This window comes from Puccinia triticina, chromosome 11A, assembly GCF_026914185.1.
Source record: "Puccinia triticina chromosome 11A, complete sequence".
Taxonomy (NCBI): domain Eukaryota; kingdom Fungi; phylum Basidiomycota; class Pucciniomycetes; order Pucciniales; family Pucciniaceae; genus Puccinia; species Puccinia triticina.
Genome location: NC_070568.1, coordinates 6,002,867 through 6,029,947, shown reverse-complemented (window position 1 = coordinate 6,029,947; position 27,081 = coordinate 6,002,867). Strand labels below are relative to the sequence as shown.

General features: G+C 46.4%; 4 protein-coding genes across 4 annotated transcripts; 1 reads left to right on the top strand and 3 right to left on the bottom strand.

Annotated features, from left to right (window-relative positions):
- Window positions 1-287: 287 nt before the first annotated feature.
- Window positions 288-1,030, bottom strand: PtA15_11A595 (uncharacterized protein; the record flags this gene model as incomplete). Its single annotated transcript, XM_053161519.1, has 3 exons — window positions 288-439; window positions 565-622; window positions 716-1,030. The coding sequence occupies 3 exons, from the start codon at window positions 1,028-1,030 to the stop codon at window positions 288-290; spliced, it is 525 nt and encodes a 174-aa protein (XP_053025458.1).
- A 912-nt stretch (window positions 1,031-1,942) lies between these two features.
- PtA15_11A594 (uncharacterized protein) lies at window positions 1,943-3,661 on the top strand (the record flags this gene model as incomplete). The annotated part of the gene is made up of 3 exons (XM_053161518.1): window positions 1,943-2,276; window positions 2,349-2,801; window positions 3,345-3,661. The coding sequence occupies 3 exons, from the start codon at window positions 1,943-1,945 to the stop codon at window positions 3,659-3,661; spliced, it is 1,104 nt and encodes a 367-aa protein (XP_053025457.1).
- A 6,933-nt stretch (window positions 3,662-10,594) lies between these two features.
- On the bottom strand, window positions 10,595-18,106 carry PtA15_11A593 (uncharacterized protein; the record flags this gene model as incomplete). The annotated part of the gene is made up of 5 exons (XM_053161517.1): window positions 10,595-12,357; window positions 12,435-13,696; window positions 13,780-14,015; window positions 14,112-15,651; window positions 15,771-18,106. The coding sequence occupies 5 exons, from the start codon at window positions 18,104-18,106 to the stop codon at window positions 10,595-10,597; spliced, it is 7,137 nt and encodes a 2,378-aa protein (XP_053025456.1).
- A 2,694-nt stretch (window positions 18,107-20,800) lies between these two features.
- PtA15_11A592 (uncharacterized protein) lies at window positions 20,801-21,475 on the bottom strand (the record flags this gene model as incomplete). The annotated part of the gene is made up of 1 exon (XM_053161516.1): window positions 20,801-21,475. One exon carries the CDS (start codon window positions 21,473-21,475, stop codon window positions 20,801-20,803), a length of 675 nt encoding a protein of 224 aa, XP_053025455.1.
- Between the last annotated feature and the right edge of the window lie 5,606 nt (window positions 21,476-27,081).

Sequence of the window (27,081 nt, the reverse complement as noted above, 5' to 3'; positions counted from 1 at the left end):
TAACAGCAGCGCCAGCCAAATAGTCCAAAGAGCTCACTCGTTACGGCGTCTCTTTCAGGATAATAAGTTTTCAAATATATTTTGCAGTGCCAAGAGGAAAGAAAAAAGAAGCAATTTCCACAAAGCGGAAATGGGAATGATTAAAAGAAAATGAGCCGAGTGTAGAGGAATACGAGAAAGACCCTCTGAAAGTTGATTAAGTTGGCCGCTTGCCGAGGTCGAAGAAGATCAATGCAGAATTATTTCAGGCGAAAGAGACGATGATACTGATAGGGATGATTGTAGTTTCACCGCTTCTTTCTTGACCCGCCGGGTCGCTGATTCAACGAGCCAAAGAAATCAAACTTGTGGTGAGACTTTTTCGACACACACCCTGTTATCCTTAATCTGCCATCCTTCTCCTTATGGAAATGTGGCGAAAATCCAGTTTTGCATGATACTTTTTTCGGATTAATTTCAAGAACGCAAAAAAAAAAAAAAAGGATTCAATGTCAGTCATTCAGTTTATGACAAAAAAAGAGAGGTCATCAAGATCAATGTTGGGGAGATGAGTTCAGTTCTTACGGATACGACATGTGCCTTCCTCGCAACCTACACCCTTCACATGAGGTATACGCGTGCACTTTTTTGGGACAAGAGACATTAGAAATGTATAGAATTCATCAGCTTGGTTATTGGGATGATAAGTGTTCAAGTCCCAAGAGAAAAAGCGCACGTCGTTATCGCAGCTTCCACAAGCGGTAAGCTCTTCTTGCAAATCCACACATTCCCATGCGCTCGTCTTGTGTTTTCTAACGGGAGTGGGAATGATAGAATGGTTAGGGTTAGGTTTCGATAGATGGTGAGCGGTCATGATTGGGCAGGAATGCAAAGGGCGAGGACATCTCGATTCTTCTGAATCTTGGTCGTAGCCAGGTCGCTCGTGTCGATGTTGGACCCTTGCACTGCCTGAGGGGAACGATGGATCTGGACTTGATGTGACATAGTTCACCAGGATCGGGATGGCCAGTACTGTCAAAAGCATGTTCATGCTATTAATCCACTGTGACCAGAAAGTTGCTTGTAAACGAGAGTAGGTAAAGTGATTTGTTGGGTGGCCTGTTTTTCACTTTTAGACTGTTTTCTGGGGGGGGGGGGGGGGAAGGCGGGGTGGTAAAAGAATGTGCGGTAGGATCCGGGTATTGCGCCTAGAAATGTGTTGGCAAACACTTGTAGAAGTATGTGTGTTTAAGGAATAAAAGAAATCGGCCGACAGGTTGTTTGGGGAGATGTGGGACAAGATCATGTCCAAGGCCCCAAACATGGACCACCATTATCATCAGCAAATCGGACTCTGATGGTGCTGGATGAGGAAAGAACAACGGAGGCTCAGAGGCGACCTCGATTTTTACAAAAAGTTGGGCCTTGGTCTGATGTCCGGATCCGGAACGCGTGTATAGAATTCCCGGAAGCGGTCTATCCAACCCGAGCGAGCCAGGTCCCAAACATGGCCAAACTTGATCGAGTACGCGTGAGACACCGTCCCGCGGGACGGCGCCGCCTCCGACCACCGGCAGGGACTTCATTAAAAAATGAGAGCCAGGGCGGGAGCACGTGCCAAATACATATGTAACAGGTCCCGATAGCTGAACCTGAGATTAATGGCCCTGCCTGGCCCTGCTGAAACTCAAGATTGATGCGAGGATGTACATAAATATCTCAGATGTTTCGCTGCTCTTCCATTTAAATAAATACCGTAATTAGGGAATTCCTTCAGATTTTCTTATGAGAACGGACGGAAGAAGCTTGCGACTGAAACCTCCGACTTGTGATCTCACCACAATCACACTTCGACATCTCTCCTCATCTGCCCGCTTCGCCAGTTGCTTCTCCTACATTTTCATTAATCGCCTTTGTCACATTGGCCCTCAATCCGCCCCAATCGATTGGACTATCTGGCGAAATGTCCAGCGGCACCAAACGCGTCGAATCAAAACCTACGGTGAACCGTCTTTCTGATAGTCAGGCGGCAGGTGTCAATGTCAACCCTAGCTTGTCGGCATCCCAGCCCTCCGCATTCAAAGCTGCGCATAGCAAACCTAATCCGGGATCCACTGTGCAACCACCGAGGAAGCTTGCTGCACATCCTGGGAAGCGGAGTATCAGAGAGCAATCACCAGCAGATGAAATCACTGTTATCGACGAGATGGCCAGCATCACTCGGAGAGACTGCGCAAAATCAAATGCAACATCTATAATTGGTGGAGCAAATTTTATTGAATTATCCGATACATCTGGTAAAGTGTATTTATACAGATGAATGATGAAAGATGACCGGCAGTTAACCCTTTCTATGGTACATATTTCAGACTCCGAAGACTCGACCTGTGCAGACACAACCGCCGTTGCTGAGGAAGACGTGAAAATTGCGATTGGTCATAATGATGGCCTGGAACCCGAAGATTCTACCATCAACCACGTACTCGGAAACGACGATAGGGAACGTTTATGGAAGTGTGCCATGGATGCAGACCTGAGAGGCGACCTCGCCGCCTCTGAGATGTTTTGCCGACTGCTCAAAGTGCAAACGAAACCCGTCGATGCATCGGCCAAACCTAGTCCCTCTCAGCCTGTCAAACATCGACCCCCGCCAGTGGCTACAGTCAAACAAGGTCACCGAAAAAGATCAAGGACTAAAACCCCAGCCACTTCTTCAACGCTCCAAAAAAAAGAAGAGACAATTGAACCAGAGAAAAAAGTGGACGAGGCCGTCGAGGAAGAAGGAATATTGTTTGTCACAGGGGCTGTATCGGCACATACGAGTTTAGGACTTGGCGATTTCTTTGAGCAAAATATTCGAGAGCTCAGGTCGCCCTTACCATTGACAATATTCAATAAAGAGTGGCAGGAGGCCTCACACATCTGTCACGTACCCAAGCGTTCAAGAAATCATAAAGAACGCGGTCGGTATGCTGGACATCCGTACCCGAACGAGTGGTCTCAAAGCTTTAGCTCCTGGACGAATAACCATCGAAACTTTCATACTGCGTTGAAAGAGGTCTACGGCTTAACCGATTTTGCAGATATGATGCTAGGACACAAAGAAAACGTGGACCACTTACATAGCGTTCACGGTTTCCTGCCAGCTTTCCGGTACGATCTTATGATGCGAGCAGATACGTTCTCTCGTCGCGTGTCGGTCAACGGTGTCGCTACTGCTCCGGACATCTCAAAATTTAGGAGAGACCTCTGGGAAAAGTGTTTGGCTCTGAGTCTGAAGCTCGACGAGCTCGGTTTTAACGACAATCCATACCGAGAGGGGGGTATTCGCTGGGCTTGGGACCCGATTACTGGTGCTCGCAAAGGGCTGAAGGAACCTCCTCGATCGACGGTCCCCGATTTGTATCCGGAGCTCAACGCAAGCCCTCGCCCATACAGACCACCGCCGGCCGATGTGACACGAGACGCGGATTACCATAGGTCCGCTCGAGGTGGAGTCGGAATCGATCGTGGCCGAGACAGGAGGAGCGAGCCGGCATGGGATCCAACTGCGAGGGGTCCCTCTTGGACCGAAACGTACTTGATTACTCGTGACAGCAGAAGATCGCCTAAATACGTATATAACGCTCAGAACGATCCGACTGGTACTGTAGAACGACAACCCTCCAGATCTTTACGATAGCCTCAAGAAAAGCAACCAGCAACCGAGTACTTGATCACGCGAGGCATACTTATGCGCGCACACTAGATTTCTCGCCATTATGATTTGATGAATAATACAAACTTACGTAGACAGTCTCCCGCGTGCATCTCACGTTAACTAGAATATCCTTATAAAACTGGCCAGGCTTTGCTGGCCGTGTGTGAGTGCAATAAAAATTATCGTTCACCAAGAATGATCCTGGGCAAGCAGTTCGCACCCGCATTAAAAACACCATCCCTGCCCACTGGGCAAGCAGGTTTTTTCCCTGGCTGAACAGCTGGCAGGGGCTGGAGAGGACTCCCTTTGGCCAATCACTTGCGCCGGGAGAAGAAACCTTATCGATTAACCAAGGCAAATGTTCTGACAGCCCGCCTGGCTAGCAAGTATACAATGTACCTACATGCTGGGGGGAAAATCTTCCTCGGCAAACAAGTACATACAAGCTGATTGTGGACCAGGAATTTTCTTGGTGGGCCAGTTATAGTCAGCTTGGTGTGTTTACTTGCCACTGCCAGCCTCCCCAGTGGTTTGGCTCCATACCGTTGGTGAGGTTTTCTCACTAATTAGATGGTTAAGCTGATACATACACAGCGGGCTAGCTTAACAAAACCACTCGAACGGAGGTCCGGGTGACCCGCGCGGAGAGGCTTATGTGTTATCTCTCAATTCAAGCATGAGCAGAAAGTATCTGCTACACCAAAAGGAAGAAAGATAGAGTAAAATTGAATAGACAGAATTGGAAGTACTGTCCTTGGGGAGAATTTGAGCCACTCAGCTGTCTTGTAGCCAGAAAACTGTTTCCTGGAGTCCCAAACCAGTGGACCCTCATTTGCAAAACTTGCACATTCTTCAATTTTTCAAAAGATCATTCAAGGTTAACGGATAGTGATAGAGAAAGTATGAGTAGGCTAAATTGTAAGCACATTCACCAGGAAAAATCAATTGTCACCAGACATCAGGTGAAATCAAGCAACAACGACTGTCACTTTTTTCCAGCTCTGGTGCTACCACAACTAGGCTACAATGGCCCCTTTACAGGGGGCTGTCCATGCGGCCAACTGTGCAGCTGGTGGGTAGCTCAGTGGACTTAGGCTGATGTCACCTGTAGTCTAGTGACAGTTTATTTTTCCTGGTGATTAATGTAGCATAATGCACAAATGGGGCAGACCTATGGAGAGCTATGAAAAAATTAAAAACCTCCCAGCCAAATGGACTTTCTGCTCCTGCGTAAAATTTGTGATGATATGCAAGTCCCTCCCTGCAGGAGGGGCGGCTTTGCCGCCAGCCACAGTGCCCACCAGGGGGGACTTGTGTCAAGTTAGCACAGCGGGTGCACTCTGACATCCCTGAGAGTGGGATGCTATTTTTTTGCACATGTTCCCCCCATGTACCCCCCCCCCCCCCCCTAACCAAGAGTTTATGGCTGAAATCATTTCATTAGTCAGGTATGCCCAGCCATCCTTGGGGCATCATCACACAATGACCAATAGCCATCATGGCTAGACCATGCCAGGACCTACCTGCGTTGTGGTGATTTATATAGGCTAGTGGCATAGAATGTCCACTCACTGCAGCACAAGCAAAAATGCAGTGGGAAGGCTGAGCAAATGCTCAGTCTACATATCCAAACAAATGATAAGCAGATAGGCTGAGTGAAAACCTTGAATTTACAGCTAAGAAAGCACACGGGGAACACCAGGGAAGCTTTGGGGGCACTCCCCAGGGAGTGCCACAGCTGAATTTAGGGTTAGTTTTTGTCTGAACTAGGGCAGAAGTCCTTACAATGTGATGGTTAATTGTTTGATGACGGGGCAAGAACTATAGACCAATCTAATTTGGAGTGATATTTAACTGTTGGATGTGAACTATCATTCAACTCTGTTGAATTCATCTTGAAGTCAAGTTCATGTCAATCCTAACTTAAGTTCTACATTTCAAAATCAGGTAGCTCTTGCTTATCCATTTTTTTTTACATTGGGGTGAACTGCCTTCATCAAATATATATCACACCTGAAACGCAACTGCAAAGATTTGGATAAAGAAAATATCAGAAGTGCAAAATGTTTAAATATTTGCACAAGAGCAGTAGAACTGTATTTTGGCTGGGTACACAAGGGTGACACAGTTCATAAATCAATCAGCTGCAAATGCCCCTCTGTTCTAAAAAATGTTTGATTGGTGTGTGATTTGTCACCCTATTGTACGCGCGTACAATAGGGTGACAAATCATATTCCATCAGGGCAGTTACACTAATTTTTTCTTATATTTTACCCTCACTTACTCGGCAGAAGTCCCCCTCTGGTATGAAAAGTGCCTGATTTGTCACCCTATTGTACGCGCGTACAATAGGGTGACAAATCAGACACTTTTCAGACCAGAGGGGAATTTTTGCCCAGTAAATCAGGGTGACATGGTTTGGAAACAATTCAGCTGGACATATCCCTCTGGTCTGAAAAGTGTGTGATTTGTCACCCTAGTACAATAGATTGACAAATAACACACAAGTCACACAATTTCAAGACCAGAGGGAAATTTCCAGCTGAATTTTTTCCAAACCATGTCACCCTTATTTAATTGGCAAAAATTCACCTTTGGTCTGAAAAGTGTGTGATTTTTCACCCTATTATACGCGCGTACAAGAGGCTGACAAATCAGACACTTTCCATACCAGAGGGGGATTTCTGCCAAGTAAATGAGGGTAAAATTTAAGAAATATTTAGCTGTAACTGCCCTGATGGACTATGATTTGTCACCCTATTTTCCAAGCGTACAATAGGGTGACAAATCACAAACCAATCACATTCTGATGAGGCCACAGCAATGGGTACAGGATGATGAAATGGTTCCAATACCATTCAGATTGATGTCACCCTCTGGTACAAACAATGTGTGAGTGGTGCTTTGCACTTTAGTTAAACTTTGGTTACAGACAATTTGTTTTCTGTGGTCCAGTTTAGTTACTACTGAGTTACAGAAGAGTTCCAGCTGAGTTGTGGATACTTCATATATACTTGTATATCATTTCATGTTTGATTACACATATGATGTAGTAGACATTGCACTGAGTTATGAAAACAATTCAAGGTAAGGCACTCACTGGGGAGTGCCCCCCAAGCATCCCTGGTGGAAGCTGCGGGACTGGGGACTTGTCACGGGGAAGAGGGAACCGGGGTTCAAGCCATGCTCCGGACATGCAGACTTAGCAGAACATTTGGAGTAGGACTTTGGCAGGACTCACGGATGGACTGAATAGTGTGGACCAGCACCAGGTGACCTGGGGCAGCGGAAGCGGATGGCATCAAAGCGGATGACATTGGGGCGGACGCGCCAGGTAGAGACTGGGGTCAGTGGCTAGTCAGAGGGTGCGGGAGAACAGGCATTGGAGAGGTGCTAGGCTGGGAACAACGCTGAAACAAGTACGATAGGGGGTTTCAAAGTTGGCCGGATACAACTTGCATGCACTTTTGCAAGTTGGTGTTCAAGTTCATTCTTGAACACCAAGTTGTAAAAGTGCATGCAAGCCACACTGTACTACACCCCCTAAGCATGCTTGAATGTTTTTTTGAAATTTGGTGTTCAATAAAAGCCTTGAAAACCAACTTGCAAAAGTGCATGCAAGTCGTGCATGGCCGACTTTGAATCCCCCTGATACATGGAGCGTATCTGGTAAACATTTTTCATTGAAGATGGAGACCTACAGGTCCTATTTTTTGTTTTCAGCCATCCTATACATAATGAGGGCCAAAAACAAAAAATAGGACTTGTAGGTCTGTATCTTCAATGAAAAACGTTCACCAGATGCACTCCATGTATTGTACTTGTTTCAGCGTTGCTGGGAAGTGATGCATGCAGAGTGTAGTGAATGCGGGCAAAGTTGGCTGGGAGCGGAGTTATGCAGGTGGAGGAAGTGGAGGAACAGGGACCTTTTGGGGGGCTTTTCTCTCACTTGTTTGTGTGAGAATGCACACCTAGGTGAACAACATCTTTCTCATAAATTGAGAAAGATGTTGGGATCTAATTCAGCTGCGGACAAAGGTAAGCAAAGCGAACCCAAGTCCGCAGTCCAAAACCAGCGCAGCGGAGTTGGAAAACTGATAACATTCTATGAATGTATACAGGTACAACGTACCCGAGCAAGAAGAATAAGCTCATGGATAATCCTAGCCACAAGAGACTCGCAGAAAGGATCACAGCAAGCGCCAAAGGTAAGCGGCTGGATTCCCAACTTGAGAAAGAAATAGATGAGAGCTCACGCCTCATTCTCTGTACTAGACAACGTTGGAAAAGACCAGACCAAGACCAATTCCACTCAAAGAGCAGGAGAACCAATTGGTAAGCAACTCGGATCGTTAACCAGGTTCATAAAGGTTATGGCAGGCTGAACTGATGTTTGCTCGCTACAAATGTAGACGACGCAGAACGACTCCTTTGCCAATTAGCTAAACTGAACTGGCCGGATAAAAGCAAGATACTCTCTTGTGTCCGGTAAGGACTTCTAAGCTTAATGAAGTTGAGACAACTCAGGCAGGCACTGATGTGATTCACATAAAACAGATTAAGAAAGACCAAACAAGAAACTCTTTCTCTGTTTCTTTATCTCAATCATTGGAGCGGCCAATTTCCTGCTCTTAGGTAATTTCCCTTCTGAAATAACACTATGAAAAACTTGTAATTAGAGGAAAAACAATAGTCTGATTAAAGAAATCAATCTTAGTCCTTCCAAACTTTTCAGTTTGTGGATCATTCTATATACTACTCATCTTACGTTATTATTGTGGAGAGAGATACACTTGCGGAGCTTTTGCGTATTGCTAAGATCACAGAGAGTTTTTACCACCTAAATCTTACTTGCTTGCGGAGTGGCTGGAACTTACATAGACTAGACATATCAGATCAGGCTCAAAGCAGAGCACTGAAGAGGTTTGTACTTTGTGGAAACCCAGTGCCACTAACCATACAAACCTGGAGTTATCTAGAAAGGTGGCGGAGTGCCACTTCTTATCAGGCGACACACTTTTATTTTGACAGCGTCATCAAGGTGTCTCTAACTTCTGCAAGTCCCAAATTCTCTAACAGAGGGACTTAGTTACACTGCAAGAAAAAAATGTGCAACTGCTGTCAGTTGACATGCAGAGGCTCAAAGGCAGCAGGTGGTGTTTAATTGAACCTTTGTCATAGTTTACTTCAACCAATCTTTAATACACAGCAACAATGGGCCTATACTATACTATAACCGGGCCTTTCTGTTATTGTATAGGTCTGGTTGTACCACCCTATACTAATAACTGTACTAGTATTGGCCCTTGCTGCAAGTGGCCCATATAGTATTCTGTGGTTTTTCTCTGAAACAAAGAATACAGGTATAGTAACTTTTTGTGCCCCTGGTTACCGTGATAACACACTTAACCAGTTGTAAACATAAGACAATGACATGTGAGCTCCTGATGATTGTACAGGCAAACCATGCCACCTACCTGGTCCTCGCGGTAATAGCAAGGGCTTATTTAGGAACACCAGGTAGGTCTTGTTCTGTTGAGAGATTGTTCTCTGTGGCTGCAGACGTTTGTGGCTCCAGATGTGGTTGTCTATTCCCTTCAACTACTGCAAAATCACTCAGCAGCCTTATGTGGCTTTGTGAAGATTTTCCCCTCTCAGGGGACTTTGCTGAGGCCGGAAAGGCTTTGGGTGCTCTGATCCCCAATCCCAAGAAATAGATAGATTTTCATCCCTGCTGAGTAGCTACTAGTGGTACTGGCCAAATATGGCCAGTATAGTACTGAATTTTTTTTATTTCTTCCTTCATTTGGATATAGTATTTTCAAAGAAAAAAAAATCCTCATGTAATTGGACATAGTAAGAAAAATTCATTACGGAAAATGGAAATAACAGTACTGTTATTGGACCAAAAAAAGTACAATAACTATACTATACCAATATCTGTATAGTAAAGGCCCATTGTTGTACACAGTGACTGTGCCAAAAAATATCAATATGTAATTTGGTCGCATTTGAATGGCCATTATCCTGGAGCATCTCACTGTCAACTGACAGTAGTTGCACAACTTTTTCTTGTACTGTTGAGTTAGAAGCTGGCTATACTACAGCCCTAGGATGGGCACACTAATGGCCAGCTGGCAGTGGTCTTGCGGCGCCAGCAGCAGTGTCTATCAACCCAGAACAACAGCTGACTCCTTGAAAATGGATTGAATCATTTTAGCCCACAGATCTGCCAATTAGGATTTAGACTATGTGTTATTGAGTTGACACAAAAATTGACAAAAATCAGTCCAAGATTTTCTGGAAATACAATAAACCACACAGGATCAAGCTCAACCATCCAGTCCACCCTCTTCTCCTCCTGCAGACATTTGCATGGATTTATTTATGTTTACATCCCTCATGATTTTCTGTTTTTAACTGCTTTCTTGTTTCTGTTTGCTTGAAACCTGAGGAACAGGAGATTTTTTGAACACAGAAGATTGGGCAGCTATATCAATTTTCTTGTATAGGTCTAAAATAAATTCATATGGCCTGATAGCCAACATATGGGCCTTACAGAATCTCACACAAAGTTAAAAAAGAAGGGCCTTGCTAAAATGAATTATCTGAGGAAAATCATTTTTACCTTTTGTTGACAATTCATGAGCCAGAACCCCCCCCCCCCCCCCCCCCACACCACCCTCACGCTCCTCTTGTTTCGACAGAGGCTAGTGACAGCTAGTGACCATATACTCTGGATTGAATCTGATTGATCAACAACATTTTTTTTCTTCGACACTACTCATGGTGATTTAATGCTAGTGAGAAAAAAAGAGACAAGAAAAACGACGAAAACATAAAAAGAGCTGAAAATGAACATTAAACACACAATATGATGACTTCTATGATAAATAAGATCCGAAGCATTTCTGCTAAGGGGTAAAACAGCTATCGACCAAAAGCTTGAAGAACTGCGAGTGATGATCTTCCAGGTTTTTTCCAAGGAAGTGGGTTGAAGGATCGGAGCCGGGCGGAAGTTGCAAGAATTTTTTGACGAGCAATTGATACTTGAGATATTGATCTGAAGAAGAGGATTCAGCGAGAGCAGCATTTGGATCCGGCTTTTCTGCGTGTCGATAATCGGTGTGGATTTGGTTGGTCAAGAACGCTCTCAAGATCTTCAATGTTTTGGGTAACGGGACCCTCATCAGTTTCAGCCAGTCGGCCAACCGTTGTTCGTCAAATCTTGCTCGATCTTCCAGGTCTGGCTGGGTAGGACCACCACTGAGTTGCGGCGGGGAAGGGGGCGGGTAAAATTGACTTGAAGAGGACAGGATCACTCCGCCATCAGATTGAAGATATTTGAGAATCAGTTGACTCCCTCGGGTACTATCGGCCCATTCCATCACCTCTTGCTGATGGTATTGTTGGGTCTGAATTAATAAGTTTCTATCCAGGAGCGATGAACTTGAATACGAGGAGGAATAAGGAAATTTGGATCCGATCTCGTTGAGGCACTGATTATTCCCGTAAAACCTGACCAAGTTCGAGATCTGCCATTCCTGGTCTGGTATGTATTGGGTGGCTAATCGAGTCTGATAATCGACGGCAGACTTCGAGCAAGCAAACAGGGCGAGATACGTAGGGAAGATTTCGAGTTTATCCTCCAAGAGGCATTGGAGCAAGGCAGTTGAAGCATAGGCTGATAAATCGACGTCCAGTTGTGACACATTCTCTTTTTTTCTGGGTGGTGCTAATGTGCCAAGATAATCCATCAATCCGATAGATTGTTCATCCAGATCAAACCCTTCAATCAATTCGTACAAGTTTTCAGGAGCTTCTTCACCCATCGCGGACTTTTCAGCGATCGATCTTGACTTCATCGCCCTTCGGATCCCTCGCGATCGAAGCCCGAACTGATCGATCTCGCATGTCATCATTTCTTCTGCTCCTCGACCTCGACTGGCAATACTCTTGGCTCCCTTTGGATCTTGTGAATAACTCAGATGACCGACTTTTCGTTTTACCCACAAACTCAACGATTTCGAGAAATAGGTCCTGTGATGCGAGTTGGTAGCAAGGTCTAAAACAAACGGCCAGTACCTGGGAGATTCGACCTTGACGCTCTGAATCATGTCCATCTCAGGAACCAATGTTGGAGCCGTCAAGAGTTTCGTTTTTAGTTTTTCTCGAGGTGGCATGGGTTGTTCAACATTCATCTGTGTATCACTATCAAGTGAGTTTAAGGGAGTAGTAGATCCAGATGGTTGTTGTCGCATTTTGAGCTTGACAGGCAAAAAGATGAGCTCCCCTTTTCGGTCAACGTCGCGAGCAACCAGACATCTCGGTTCTGCTGCCAGAACCCACATATGTCGCAATGCTTGTAGATGGTGCACATGATCATCACTCCGACTAGGAAAGATCGGATATAGTGCACAAACCAAACAGGCGACTGCTCGGTCGGACGTGTTGAAGGTGTATCGTCCCCCGCCTAGAAATAGTAACCCAAGCGCGAGATGAGTAACCACGTGAGTGCCGTAACCAGTCGTCTCTGTTGTATTGCCATGTGATAGTCGTAATCGCTTCAGAATTTCCAATTCTCCCGTCCCGGCCATAACTATAGCAAGTCCTAACGTGACAACGTTGTGACAAGCTCGGAGACAAGCTCTACGGACTTTGGCTTGTACATGCAAGGCTGATTTGTTCCATAGAAAACATTTAACCATGTGAGTAGCCTTGAATCAGAAATATGCCAATCAAAATAAAACTCACCAGGTTTCGAAACAGCCTTAAATAATCGATCATACAGTGTTAACAAGATTGAGTGAACAGCACAGTCAGCGGATCCCGCATACTTCAGAGCCATTGCCAATGCTGCTCCACCGATGATGGACCAGTAAGACATCTCCCAATCGGGCCGCAATTTCTTCTTCTGTTTCTCAGCTCGATCGATGGCTTCTAAGATCACTGGCGGGACAAATGATTCCATCCAATCCATGTGCACTTTGATGGAATGCCACATGATCAAACCTCGAGCCAACGTTCTAATCATCAATAGGTCCGGTCTGATGTATTCCAGTCTTGCTGGCGTCTGTGGAATCTCGCATAACATGGCGGCCTCAGACCTTCCAGTTTTGAGATACAACAAGGCTAATGCAAGGGTCGCTGCTGGGCTCGTCACCGAAACATCAATCGTCGTCGTTGGTTGATTCAGGCCTGGTAAAGGATGAGCTCCATCGCCCTGGATTAAACTTTTAAACGTTCGCATCAAGTCCTTGTGAGCTGGAGTATCAGATTCCGTCCCTTTTCCCAGCATCACTAGTCCGTACCCGAGCCCCGCACAAAGCGTGTATGACTCCCGACAGCCATCCGGCGTGTCCGTCAAAACCCGCCGTGTTCTTCCCATCTCCCTTAACATACCATCGGATAGTCTTCTATTCGCTGTACCTAAGTGTAAAACACCAAAGCTGACAAAGCCTGCCGATTGAGTCAACGGGCTGACTTGCAATTGAACTGATTCGGTTGGATGCATAGCTGGCACATGAGCTGCAATGATGCTGCTGACACGCGGATCAGCGGTGCCAATGAAGGCTGCGGATAAGCCCAAGAGGACACCGATTGAGGTCATCTCGTGTTTTGTCTCAAGGTACCGGAAGATCTGTACACGATTGATCGAACGTAAATGTTGGTTCAGACCGAGTCCTAATAGGTAACCCGCATGTCGATCGTCTAGTTCTTCGGGACGAGCAAGTGAGATCTGGGAGCTATCAAACTCCTCTGGCCTGACAGATAGACTCAACGCCGCCGCAACGCCTGCATGAAAACGTGGCCAAGCAAGCGGTTCAACTTTTGCGAGATCCGGTTGGATCAATATCGCTGGTGATGAAATCCTGATGTCTAGTTTGATCATCGGCACGTTAACTGCGACGTTAGAATCTGTTTTGTACCAAAAACACGCTCCTCCAAATGGTAAAGACATTGTCCTCCTTATGATACCGACGAAGAAGTTGGAATAATGCCGAGCAACATCGGTGCTGGAATAATAAAAATAAAATGATTATAAGGGCACTGATTTGAATTAGGGAGCACGTTATTTAAATTGCAGTGAGATCCTGACCTTGTCATCTCTGCAATCGATTCATGCATTTTTACTTTCACTTCTTGAGTATAGTTCAACATTTTAGCAGCATCGATTATCCTCATGTCATCACTGAATCGCGCAGCCTTGCTGTGATCAGAAGACGCTTCCTCTAAGGAGTGGAAATCGAGTTCCGTCGGAGGAATGACTGGTTCTTCGATCGGAACTGCGGCAGCACATAACTGGGAGATGGACGGAGGAGGTTTGGTCGTAATCTAAATGATCCGAATGTCAGCTACAAGTCAAATACAGACGAAGGTTGCGGGTGCACTACCCGAAGATAGAGTGATTCTATTAAAGCTCATACTGACATGGAAAGATGAATTCGATCGTAAGGCAGGGCGGCGGGGAGGCAATTGGTAGTCTTTTGCAACTGTTTCATTCGCTTGTTCCGTCAGCATAGCCAGATCAGGTCGTCCCATAAGTTGATAGCACCGAGCAGACAACCCTTGTGGGGCCCGGTATTGGCAGTATCGTAACGCTTCCTTCAATGGCACTGCGATCCCAAACCATAAATCATCGAGGTCATCGAGGCCCCAGCCAAACCGATCAATTTCCATCAAGACACCTTTGGCGGCCTGTAGTAGACTTTTATCCGGCTTGAATAGAGTCCGATATAATTTCGTGATTTGTTTGGTCAGTTGACAACTTTCCGGACCCCCATAGAAACCCATATTCGGTTTTTGATAGACTTGACCCATATTGAAATCATCGGCACTTTTTTCAAAGAATTTGCCGAACGGAGAGCCAATGGCAAGACGAATGCGCTCCAAGTGGTCGCAGAGGTCCGGCATTTCGGGTTCTTCTAACTTTCCTGCAGAACACGCTGAGAAACTGACTGCTGCGTCGATGGTACCATTGAGTGATCGGTTCAAGTTGTCTGACCAGTTGATCCAACCTAAACAGCTTGACAGCTTTAACAATATCTTGCCCAGCGTAACGTGCTGCTCTAGACAAGACATTGATATTTTTAGGTCAGCATACAGTCTCCCCAAACCGAGCATGACTTTGGTCCTGAGCTCCGGGTTGAGTGGCAAGCGCCGCCCGATAGTCGGTTGCGTTCGTCGCTTTCTGGGAGAGCCAGGAGGCTTTGCTGGTGGCTGATCAGGTTGGTGAGATGTGTTCGGCCGCTTCAGTTGTCTGATGAATCTGAGGTGGTTCAGCACGGGGTCAGAGCTGAGCCCATTGATTTGGTTGATAATACTTCCTAATTCAGGCTCAGGAGTCAATGATGGGTCGCTATTTTTCTGTGGCTGTTGTAATTCTTCTCCTATTAGTGCTTCATACAAGACTGTCTCCAAGCAATCGATGGCAGACTTGGAGGTTGAGCTCTGCTTAATGTAGCGTTGAACAAAATAAGAAACTTGCATATTCCCAATCTCTTCAGATAAAACTTGAAAGACTTTTCTGATGAGCGGATTCAAAGGCCAGAGTTTCAGATCTGCACGAAAGATTTTGGGCGTGGCATTGGATTGGTGCTTGATTGTTGCTAGAGGTGATATGAATTCAACATGATAGCCAACCGAAGGTTTGACACTACGCTCGGCTGACCAAACCATGTCAGGGTGAGAGAATTGATGTAAGAAAGCAGAATCAGCAGAAACGATATCAACGAGTCCAGTCGAATTCGAGAATTTAAAAAGGTCGTAAACATTGGGTCGACTGCACAAGACAGATCCAATAGCTGTCCCCTCCCAAGGCTTTCCGATCGACCTGATGGAAATGGAATTTCGGGTCCTGGTCATTCGGAACACGTGCACTGCCGCTTTGCTGGGAATGCAGATCGCCAGATACGCAGTTGGTCCCCGGGAGTCATAGATAGTCGCATGGATGGAAGGGAGCTCTTCTGCACTGGGCTTATTTACAATATAGGCGGGATTGTGAATGATAATTAGTCAGAAATTACATCCAACACATGAAACGAAGATGGAGACAAAGAATTCGTGAATAAAAGAAGCCAAGAAACTCACGTCAGCCGGCCGGGGATTTCAACAGTTTCCAAAGTCTGAATGATGAATTCTGGCTCCAAAGCTTCATCAGCTAAATGACCATCAATTTTTCGATCGCTAGGTTCTGAATCCATGATCCCGTCGAACCATTCTTCAAATCCACCACCAGCTTCACGATCCAGCCCTATGGAGTGAGCAACTTTTTCTGAATTCCCAGTTCCAATCCGATTGCCTGCGGCAGCCCCAGACATCATTTCCAATTGCTGTTCGGCCAAACTCTTTCTGCTGGATGGTTTGGCCATTGCATTAGCCCCAGGGACAGACGCGGATGGCCCGGCCGACGATCCAAAGGCAAAGCTCGTATTGCTCGTGTTGCTAACAACGCTCACTCTTCTTCCTCCAACTACGTTAGAGTTTACCGTCGGCGCGGCGTTCATACCACGTTTCTTCATCGAAATCGAAGCAGCAGGGTTTCCCTGAGAGTGATTCAAGCTTCGCCGTAACGAAGGGTGTCCCAAACCTCCAAGGCGAGCCAGGTTGCGATTAGTCCTAGCAAAAGTGGGACTGAGTTTGTGTGCATCGATGGGAGGCTTAGGGACCTGGGGGTTGCTCTTCAAAGGGTCGACAGGTGAAAGATTGATACGCGATGCTGGGTTTTTTCTTGGACTTCTGCGTAATTGAGGCTCTTCATTAAGTTGAGGCAGAGAGGGTGGAGTGGGGGAGCGCAGAGGATTGAGAAAAATTTCATCTTCAATAGGATCTTCTTCAGGGATACCGACAGGCGATGGACACTCAAAAGGCGATATCAGTCCAGAGGGGATCGCGGCGCTTGATGGTAAACGGCCATACAGAAGTATCGTGAATCCTTCGGTGGAAGCTGTGATACAGATGGGATGGTGAGGATCTGTCTTGGGATCGGCTACGTAAACCACTGTTCCCGATGATAACGCGCAACCAGGCCGCCGAGAGGGAGTGACCAATGGCGTCAGGGGCACAAATGCGTGGCAAAATTGAGAGGACGTCGCGGATTTTTCATCTGTGCCATTATCTTGTTCGTCAGATATTGTTGTTGTTGAATTGGATTCCGAGCTGTTGTCGGGCAGGATGATTCTTTCAGTGGTTAAGACCGGTTGAAGGTAGTGAGTGCATGGATCAGAGAGTGTCCACAACATCGATGCCTCGATTTGTTTCCGCTCGGCCCAATAGCGTGCTAATTCAGCTGATAGATCGCGTTCATCAGCACCTTCGTCGCCATCTTCCAACTGGTCATGATCAGGAACGTGACGATCCTCCAAATCGGCCCCAGTAAAACTGGACCACAGATGCGTCTCATTCTCAGTGATCATGCTATCAAACCCCGGGAGATCTGAAGTTGAGGCGGCCTGCGCAGATGATGGCCATCGACTGTCACCCAGAATACTTCTTCTTGACATGTTCCTTAGCTTGAGTTGATTTGAATGACCAGGCGAGACATGGGATGTCCGAATAAACGGTCGAGGACGGACCGAGGTGGGTTTTTTCATCATCATCACGCCTCTTCCAATCGGCCAGACTTTTTGAATAGGAAATGGGACGGCCAGGGTGTATTCTTCGCCTGTGTCAAAATAGATCTTGAAGACTTCAGATAATAAGACACATAGCGCACGAACGGGAGTCGTTGTGGACGACCTCAATCGTTTCTGTTGATCGGAGCGCTGGGTCAATCGATTATCGGACCAGGGTTCAGGGGGAGATGTATGAAGGCTTGAGGTCGCAGGTGGAGTTTTAGATTTCTCGGATTGAGTGGACTGGAGTCGATCTTCAAAGGACAGATGTGTCTGCAGGTGGTCGGCTGGGGTACTAGTAGTTGAGGGGTCTATCGAGCTGGGGGGATCAAAATAGGCAAAAAGAGCCTGGATGACATGTTGCCTGGATGTGGTAAGGGTCGATTGTTGACTGAGAGGTGAGGTAGTAGTTGAATAATCAAATTTTCTAAATATCAAGCTTCCTTTCGACCAGATCAAGGTGGATCCTTTCCAGCAGAGTTCTTCATCTTCAAAAATCGGATCCGAGTTGCTGAGGCCTGCATGGGCTACGGGCGCGCGTACGATCAATCTATTGATGCCAGTTGACCAATCGGAGTTCTGTTGATGAGTTTCGTCGAACAGGTTAGGCTGAGTAAGGTTCTTCTCAAGACTGCGTAGCGAATCCAGGCAAGAGAACGGATTTGGTGGTGGTCTGGAAGGTAGGCTGGGCGAGGATAGTTCGGTTGGGCTTGAAGATGCGCGGCTTGGAAAGTTTTGAGCGAAATACAATAATCCAGGCGATAAGCCGAGCGAGTAAGAAGCAGCAGTCGGACTTTTAGAATCGAAGGCCATCCTGCTGAAATAGTGGACGCGCCGAAAGATGAGTTAGCGAGTAAGCAAGTGTCGGAGTGGAGTTAATGGACGTGAACGATCGAGTATCTTTTGGTTTCGTGCACTCACTTGTACACTGCTCCGTCGTGGTTGATATTTGGTTAGTCCTGGGTTTTAAGTTTTCGGTGGTAGCCGACGAGTCTTAATCCCTCCCGCGTCCCGACGGAGGCCCAGGCCCCACCCGCCGACGGCCAAGCCGCCTCTCCTAAGCTCCGCGCGGGGTGCCCCGGACCCTCCGCTCGAGGCTTTGTTACAAAACCTCGGGCTCACCCGCCTGGATATTTGATTCGACATGAACGGTGTTCTCCTGAGGACTTCCCGTCGCAATCTGGAAGCAATCTGAGAGCCTCCCAGAGTCTCAAAGCCTAAATTTCCCTGCGAAATTGGGCTCAGATCTGGGTCTGGAAGGGGTTCCCAGATTGACGGGAAGTCCACCAATTTACATCACTTGGCCACTTTTCCATCGCACTTATCCCAGCGGCCTGCAAATGGGATTCGGCCAGGATATCTATTTGATTATAATCAGTGTTATCTAAACAAGTTTCCAAGCTTTGCTTTACCCGGCCCCTTCCGCGGGCAAGGAATCGCATTACTGATCAACAAGTTTTGGTGATGAGTATTTTTCACCATCGGACTTCCGTCGGTGGACTGTCCAAAAATCCAACATGGTGTGTGTAGTATAGCCTACCAGTACCTGATCACCCTTCTCTCCGTACTCGTCGCCGTTTCCCGTGCCGGAGAAGTAAGCGAGACGAAAAACAAAGACATGCATGCGAGATGGCTTGGAATGGAGGGATGTCCAACGACTTTTTATCCTGGGGCGGTATGGGACTAGACTAACTTAACTAAGTCCCTCTGTAACTGAAGGGGGGACGCCGTCCCGCAGGGACCCTCCCTCCCTCCGGTCGGCGCAATGCGACCAGTGTTTTACCACTCCACGGGTAGGAGGGTGGGACTTAGTTAAGTTAGATCTGGGCACCTGCTTTGGAGGAATGGTGTTTCCGATGGACATGGCCCTGGGCATGGGCGGATTCTTCGCAAAGGTCTCCGAGCAGGAAGCCCACTCCATAAGTCGACGGGCTATTCATCTCGATGGCGATCAGCTCTTGCGTCGACACACTCCCGATTGTGTTAGTTTATCAGCCTCAGCGACAAAGGCGTCCCTGAAGTACATATTCTCCAAATCACAATGTTTAAAATTGAAGCGCGCCGATCACTGCTTGGACTGTCCTTTACTTCACTGTCATCATCAACTGACCATATCCCGCTTTCCTCGCCTTCTTATTGACAGAGTAGCTAAAACTTTGCGCGAGAAGAAGAACTTGCACTCTGCTTCCAGTGGAAGCTGTCAAGTAAGTCCTACCGTGATAATGACATCTGCGCTGCAGCCTAGAGGCAGACCACATACTAGGTCCATTTTCTTGCCCCAGTTACATATCACTCTACAATTCCAAGGACAGAGTGTCAGTGGCCGTAAAAGAAATGCGAGCGATCTTTGCTTCCCATCCATCTCCACAAACAAACTTCTGCAAAACAGCTAACCGGACAAAACACTCCAAAAAGCTGTCCACAGCATCTTCAGCACTTACAACGCAAAGGAAGGCCGCCCCAAGGACGCTGCGCCAGCCCACATCGACAAAATACATATTGGAGGACTTCCCGTCGATCTGGAAAGTCAGATCTGAGCCGCCAGATTTCAGATTTCGCAGGGAAATCTAGGTCCCCGAAGATCCCCAAAGCAATCCAGAGTCCCAAATTCCAGATTTCCCTGCGAAATCTGAAATTCCAGATTTATTCAAAAATGACGGGAAGTCCTCCACAATGGAGGACTTCCCGTCAATCTGGGAACCCCTTCCAGACCCAGATCTGAGCCAAATTTCGCAGGGAAATTTAGGCTTTGAGACTCTGGGAGGCTCTCAGATTGCTCCCAGATTGCAACGGGAAGTCCTCCATTGGAGGACTTCCCGCCAATCTGGAAACCCAGATTTTCCCAGATTTCGCAGGGAAATCTGGGAAGATCTAGGATTTGGGAAGATCGAGCCCAGATTTCCCCGCAAAATCTGGAAAAATCTGGGTTCCCAGATTGACGGGAAGTCCTCCATTACTGTCATGCTCCTCTCAAAGCATTGATTCACTCACTGAGACCCTAAAGCCCTCAGCAGTCTTGTTTCATTTGTTTAAAATTAGTGCCTCAGTAGCTTTCCTTTCTCTTGTATCATTCTAATCCTGCCGATATCTGAGTTATTGTCTGTGCCTGTGATTTTAACTTCTGCTTTCCAGTTTCTTACGATCATAATTATGTTATTTACATATTCCAAAACTTCTAGTGACCCAGGTGTTTTTCCAAAGCGTTGGGGCTGAGACTCGTGTGCCATGCCCCGGGCCCGACACATCTGAGTAAGCCACGAGGCTCCAATTCCACTCCCTGTGCCTGTCTTTCTGGAGGTTTTTGTGAACATATTTTCTTGAAACGACGCTGAGCTTGAGAGATTAGAATTAGCAGGAAAAATTATTGAGAATTGGTGATTGAAATCAAGCATGTACATCACAAAGAGAGAATACTGATGCAAGATCTCCCGAGAAAAATATGCAAAGGAAAGGATTCAGCATTGGCATTGAAATAAAGGAATCGGGGAAAAGATTATCTATCAAACATCAAATCTCCCAGCGTGTTGAATCCAATCCTATATTCTTGGGCAGACCGACGATCCGCGCATAGTAGGCTGGTGCTAAGATCAAAGCTTTGAGCACTGCGAGTATCTTGGCTGGATAGTGATGCGGATAAGCGATTATGGTGTATATCTTGATCAACTTGAGGCTTGTTGGAATATTGAGCAGTGCCGTCAAGTCGACGTTTGGGACGCAGACGCAAGTGATGAAGTTGATTTCGATTCGGGGTTCGAGAAGCAAGAGCTCTGGAAATGCATGAATGCCGTAATGAAGCGAGGTTTGATGTGCTTTCCACCATAGTCGTTGGGCCTTGAACAGGTTTGGGATCGGTGTTTGTTGCCAGTAGATGGAATAATTAACCCAATGTTGGACCGCGGGTGAAGTAGAAGCGACGGTCAGAGTGGACGAGCCCAGGGCTTCTTCCGCATCGATGAGATCCAGAATCAATAAGCCGTTGACACCACGCCACCACTGCGAGCCACCTTGTTCAGCAATCCGACCTGAGCAGACCAAGAATTGAATGAACTCGACGATTCCTGCTGTCATGTTACCATAGGTCTTCGCAAACAATCTGGCTTTTGCAAGGCGATCAGCTATCGTCATTTCCACGGCCATCTTCCTGCGAGCATCGGTCTCTGCTAGGCGTGTAGAGGGTATCATCTGGCGTTTTGCGAGCGAAATTAGATACTGTGGGTTGTGGATCAGGTGTAGGTTTTGAGACGAACCTGTAGAATAGCTTCGAGTTAGTGGTTTCAAATTCAAGTTTGTGATGATGGTGATAAGAATGAATTGGGTCCATAAACTTCATGTGCCTAACGAATGTTTGGCGGGATAAGCGAGAGTAGAAAGTCACAAGAAAACAAGACTACCGCGTCACGGCAGCTTGTTCTGCTTATTCGGATGGGAAATATCTGCCGTATCCGACTACTACATATCCGGGTCATGCCCAAAGCACCTGGGTTGTGCGCAAGGCCAACTGAAAGCTGCGCAAGTAAGGAAAAAAAGAGAGAATTGATCGGAATTAACCTGAATCTTCAATCAACCGAAGAAAAAAGGATACATGACATGTGGGGATGGGGATGGACCTGGATGGATGAGTGGAGGACTTCCCGCCGATCTGGAAACCCAGATTTTCCCAGATTTCGCAGGGAAATCTGGGCAGATCTAGGATTTGGGAAGATCGAGCCCAGATTTCCCCGCAAAATCTGGAAAAATCTGGGTTCCCAGATTGACGGGAAGTGGAGGACTTCCCGTCATTTTTGAATAAATCTGGAATTTCAGATTTCGCAGGGAAATCTGTAATTTGGGACTCTGGATTGCTTTGGGGATCTTCGGGGACCTAGATTTCCCTGCGAAATCTGAAATCTGGCGGCTCAGATCTGACTTTCCAGATCAACGGGAAGTCCTCCAGTCCTCCATTTCCCCGCAAAATCTGGAAAAATCTGGGTTCCCAGATTGACGGGAAGTCCTCCAGTACATACACCTGTGAAACCGCATACTTGTGTAAGGGCATAACCTCCCAAACCACATACTCATTTGGGTCCACCAAAATCTCATTTTGGCCTGTAGCTAACCCTTGTAACCACATAACCTGCCAAACCACATAGCAAATTCAGTCCACCAAGGGGTATGCGGCTTCAAGGGTTTGACTGTAGAAAATTAAGGTAAATAAATATGTATTTAAATACATATTATTTACAAAAATTGAATAACAACAAAAACCCCATTTGGAACGTCATATGTACATTCACAGCCAGGCTGTGATAGGCTGTGATCAGGAGAAGCCAATCATCATTCCGGAGACATGATACATGTGAGCTTAACAAAGCCTCTCAAACAGGGGTCCCAAAGGGACTCTCCGTAGGAGAGGCTTACGCCCAAAGTTGGCCGCGTGGCCTGAGCACTATGAGAAATTTACATGAATTTCTTCTTTTTTTTGGAATAAACAGCTTGTTAAACACAAACAACCACCTTTCATGAAATTCTGAGGAGAACAGTTTGTAGACCTGCTTCTCAGGCATTTTTCATACTTTTTTGGGGTGATTTGGCTTGAAATAAGCAGTCACTTGTGATTGCTAGTCAGCAATGTCCCAGCATTTTGCCCGGTAGTGCTAGAGATCAACAGCTGGCAAACCAGTCAGATCATTGGTTCACGCACCCTCTCACGGTTTGGTGACTTACATGGGGCCAGATGTCATCTTTAAAATGATAGTCTCTGGTTTCTGAATTGTTACTCAGTGCGAGGTATATTATGTACTTGCACCAGGGATATCTGCTGGGATATCCAGTCCTGAAAAGGTCGGATTGTTTACAACGATAGTTTCTTTACAGGATGATTCTTGCAAGGGGATGGAGCTATTCAGAAGTTTCAAGTGGTGTGAGGTATGCACAAAGCCTTGCGCTTCTAATGGTGCCAAGGGCCCAATGGTAATCTAAAGGCTAATGGGGGATATGGTGGGATGAGATCACTCCCCAGCCATTTGGCTGGTAGCTCTCCCCCTTGTAAGCTGACTTTAGGTCCAAGTCCCTCCCTTTGGGAGGTGGGCCCTTCGGCCCCCCCCCCCCCCCCCCCCCCCAAGCGTAGGCGTGAGGGAGGGACTTGTGTTAAGTTTGTGATACACAGCAGGCGGGTTTTGCCGTCAAGAGGACAGAGATTTGCCGTACGCGGGACTCTGTTCAACCCACCAGAGGTTGATGTCACGATGGCGGGGCGCACAATAGGGGGTTTCAAACATGGTGCAGGTCCCATTTCAGGAACCCCAATTCAGGAAAACAACGTTCCTGCAAAATGAATTTTCAAATTATTTAGGTATGTTTTTTGGGTAAAATTGGGTGGATGTGTTTCAGGTGCCCTGATTTTGTGAATTGGGGGTTCCTGAAACAGGACCTGCACCATGTTTGAAACCCCCGTCAGCCAAATAGCAGGCAGGCACACCGGTCGGATGGCCGGTGTAATAAGCATTCCAATGACAGCCAGCAGGTCTTCAACACAACCTGAGCCGTCTGGATGACGAAAGAATGGGTGGCATGGTGACGACCCCCCACATGCCATAACCTTGAACACTGACCCCCAAGGTTGGTCATAGGCAGCAGACTACTAGCACTCAGACCCGGGTGGGCCGCGAGCCCAATTGGCAGTCTTATTCATGGACAGTGATGATTATTACTTTGGCAAGTTTATTTTATTATGCACACTTGACAAGCAGCAAGATATTCATGTACAGTGGGTCATCTAATGTTTTTGGCACCAAATTTTTGAATGCAGAAGCTCAGGCCACAGCTGTTAAGTCATGAGATTGGCTACAGGGTGGAAAATAAGTTCCTAAGAATGATTATGAAATAAAAAAAAGTAAATAAAAAAATGAAAAATGTGGAAATTTTTCAATTTCTTGCAAATTTCTCAGAATGTTCATTACTGGAAGACTTCCCTTGTCATTGAAATAATTGAATCAAAAATACAGCCCCCCCTGTAAACTTGCATTCCCATTGCTTGTGACAACCAGATTTGGTCAGCCTCACCAAATAGCTATACTACCAAAACCCAAGCAGATTGCACAGCCACAACCATCAACCATAGCAAGATCACCACAACCATCAACCATAGCAAGATCACGTAACAACCAACTAGTTAAGTTTCTTCTTCCCATTAGCTTGTTGCTTGGACAATCATAATGCTGACACTTCTATTTTAAATACAAAAGTATGGATATCTTGGAAAGCCGCCGCCAGGACAAAGACAACAAAGCTGTAATGGCAATTGGGGCCTAGGCTTTATTAGGCAAACAAGTGCCAATCCGAACCCTTCAAACATACCTTACAAGGCCCGAACTCACTGGGAATCCTTGATATAGCAGTGCTTGGACTCATTTACGAGATGCTGGGAATGATCGGGCATTGATAACTGTCATGGGTGCGGAAATTTGAACGTTTGAAGCCTTACTGGTCCACTTCAGCATTGCATGGGATTTGTCAACAATACCTCGACTGGATGTCAACGCAAACGGCAACCCCCAAACTGCTCGTTGATCTCTGGATGCTGCGGGTGGCCTTGCACTAGTGTTGCATTGGCTCAGTTCAAGTATGGCTCAATACACTCTCCAACAGCTATTTGCAATCACTGCTGCCGTTTGCACTCACAATCTTCAACATGCCCGATTTTGTCTGCTTTCCGTGCTGAAGGATCTCAATATTGGAAGGATATCTTGGCCCTTGTGTGAAGGTACCTGCAAATCCTATACACCACGGATGTTTTCTCAGCACCTGTTTACGAGTGCCTTTGCAAAATTCATGCTGAGGTTTGGTCCAATACTTGTTAGTTACTGGTTTGAAGTTGGTTTGAAGTTGGTCTGATCTTGGTTCAAAGACCAGGTCATGTAATGCACAATCTATACTGATGTTACCTGGAATCATACCAGATGTTTTGTGTAATGTAACCGTATAATGTACACCATAACTATGTTGAAACCCAGCCCAACTTTATGATCAGTTATACTCAATCTATAATTTTGACCAAAGATAAGAATTTTTTGACCATGATGATTTTTAACCTCTGTGTAAACCCATACCCTACAGGTTGCTCTGAAACATTCTTTTTATAATTTTCAGTGCACACAGAATTCAAAAGGAGGTGTGTGAGGTGACAGAGTAATTATCAATGCTGCTTGAACTTGGTCCCCTTGGGTCAAGGTATAATATGGAGAAGGTATCTTATCCTTGCCAAAAATATGCCAGTTTTTCTTAAATCATGATTTTAATCTGGTTTGAATTTGGTGTGCATTTTCTGAGGGGCTAGCTGGAAGGATTTGTCACACAGCTGTACGCCCGTACGTTTGTGTGACACCTACATTACCACACAGCCAAGCAATGCTGAGCTGAGTGCCCACGCAACACCGTAATATTAGATGAAATATTTAAGGCCCCGTTTGGACACCCCAATTTTGGTTATAAATTGCGCAATTTATAACTGGGGGTTCTTGGTGTATAACACCTCATTTATATGTGTTTGGGCCGGCCAGTTATATTGTAAAATTCATTACTTGGTATAACAGGAAATTTATTCCCCCAGCCATTCCGGAAATAGAGGTCCTGACCTCTATTTCCGGGTGATAAATGGCTGGCCCATGGCTACATACATATGTACTGGCCAATCTAGGGAGTACTACACAACCTCCCGATGACCGGTCAACCGGTCATCAAAGAGCACACATCAGCTTCTGGATGGCCGGTTTGACAGGCCATCCAGAGGACACCCTCTCAATGACCGTTCAACCGGTCATTGAGGAGGACTTCACCTCTTGATGACCCAACCAGTCATTGAGAGGGACTCTACACCCTCTCGACGACTGGACAAGTCATCGAGAGGGATTCTACACCCTCTCAATGACTGGTTGAAACCAGTCATCGAGAGGGACTCTACACCCTCTCAATGTCCGGTCAACCACTCATCAAGAGGGTGAGTCCCTCTGAATGATTCTACACCCTCTCGATGAGTGGTTGACCGGATATCGAGAGGGTGTAGAGTCCCTCTCGGTGACCGGTCAACCACTCATTGAGAGGATGAGTCCCTCTCAATGACCGGATCAAGAGGGACTCTACACCCTCTCGATGAGTGGCTGACCGGATATCAGGAGGGTGTAGAGTCCCTCTTGGTGACCGGTCAAGCAGTCACGCAGTCATTGAGTGGGATTCTAAATCCTCTTGATGACCGGTCAAGCAGTCATTGAGAGGGTGTAGAATCCCTCTATAACTGCTTGATTGGTCCCTCTCGATGACTGCTTGACCGGTCACCAAGAGGGACTCTACACCCTCTCGATGTCCGGTCAACCACTCATTGAGAGGGTGTAGAATCATCCGGTCATCAAGAGGGACTCACCCTCTCAATGAGTGTTTGGCCGGACATCAAGAGGGTGTAGAGTCCCTCTCGATGACTGGTTTCAACCAGTCATGGAGAGGGTGTAGAATCCCTCTTGATGACTTGTCCGGTCGTTGGAGTCCCTCTTAATGACTGGTCGGGTCATCAAGATTCATGAGGAGTTAAGATGCTATTGTTGTACGGATGTTTGATTGTCTTCAACCACCGACGGAGGCCAATCAGGATAATGATGAAAAGTGCCATCCTCTTTTGTCCGAGCTGGTACTGTTTTTTTTTTGAAGCATGCTGGGAGGCGACATTGTGAGGGATGGTGATGAGTGTGTATGACACCGAGTGAATTTTGGTTTGCCAAACAGACTTGTAATAAATGAGTACTATATGATTATTGAGTGGA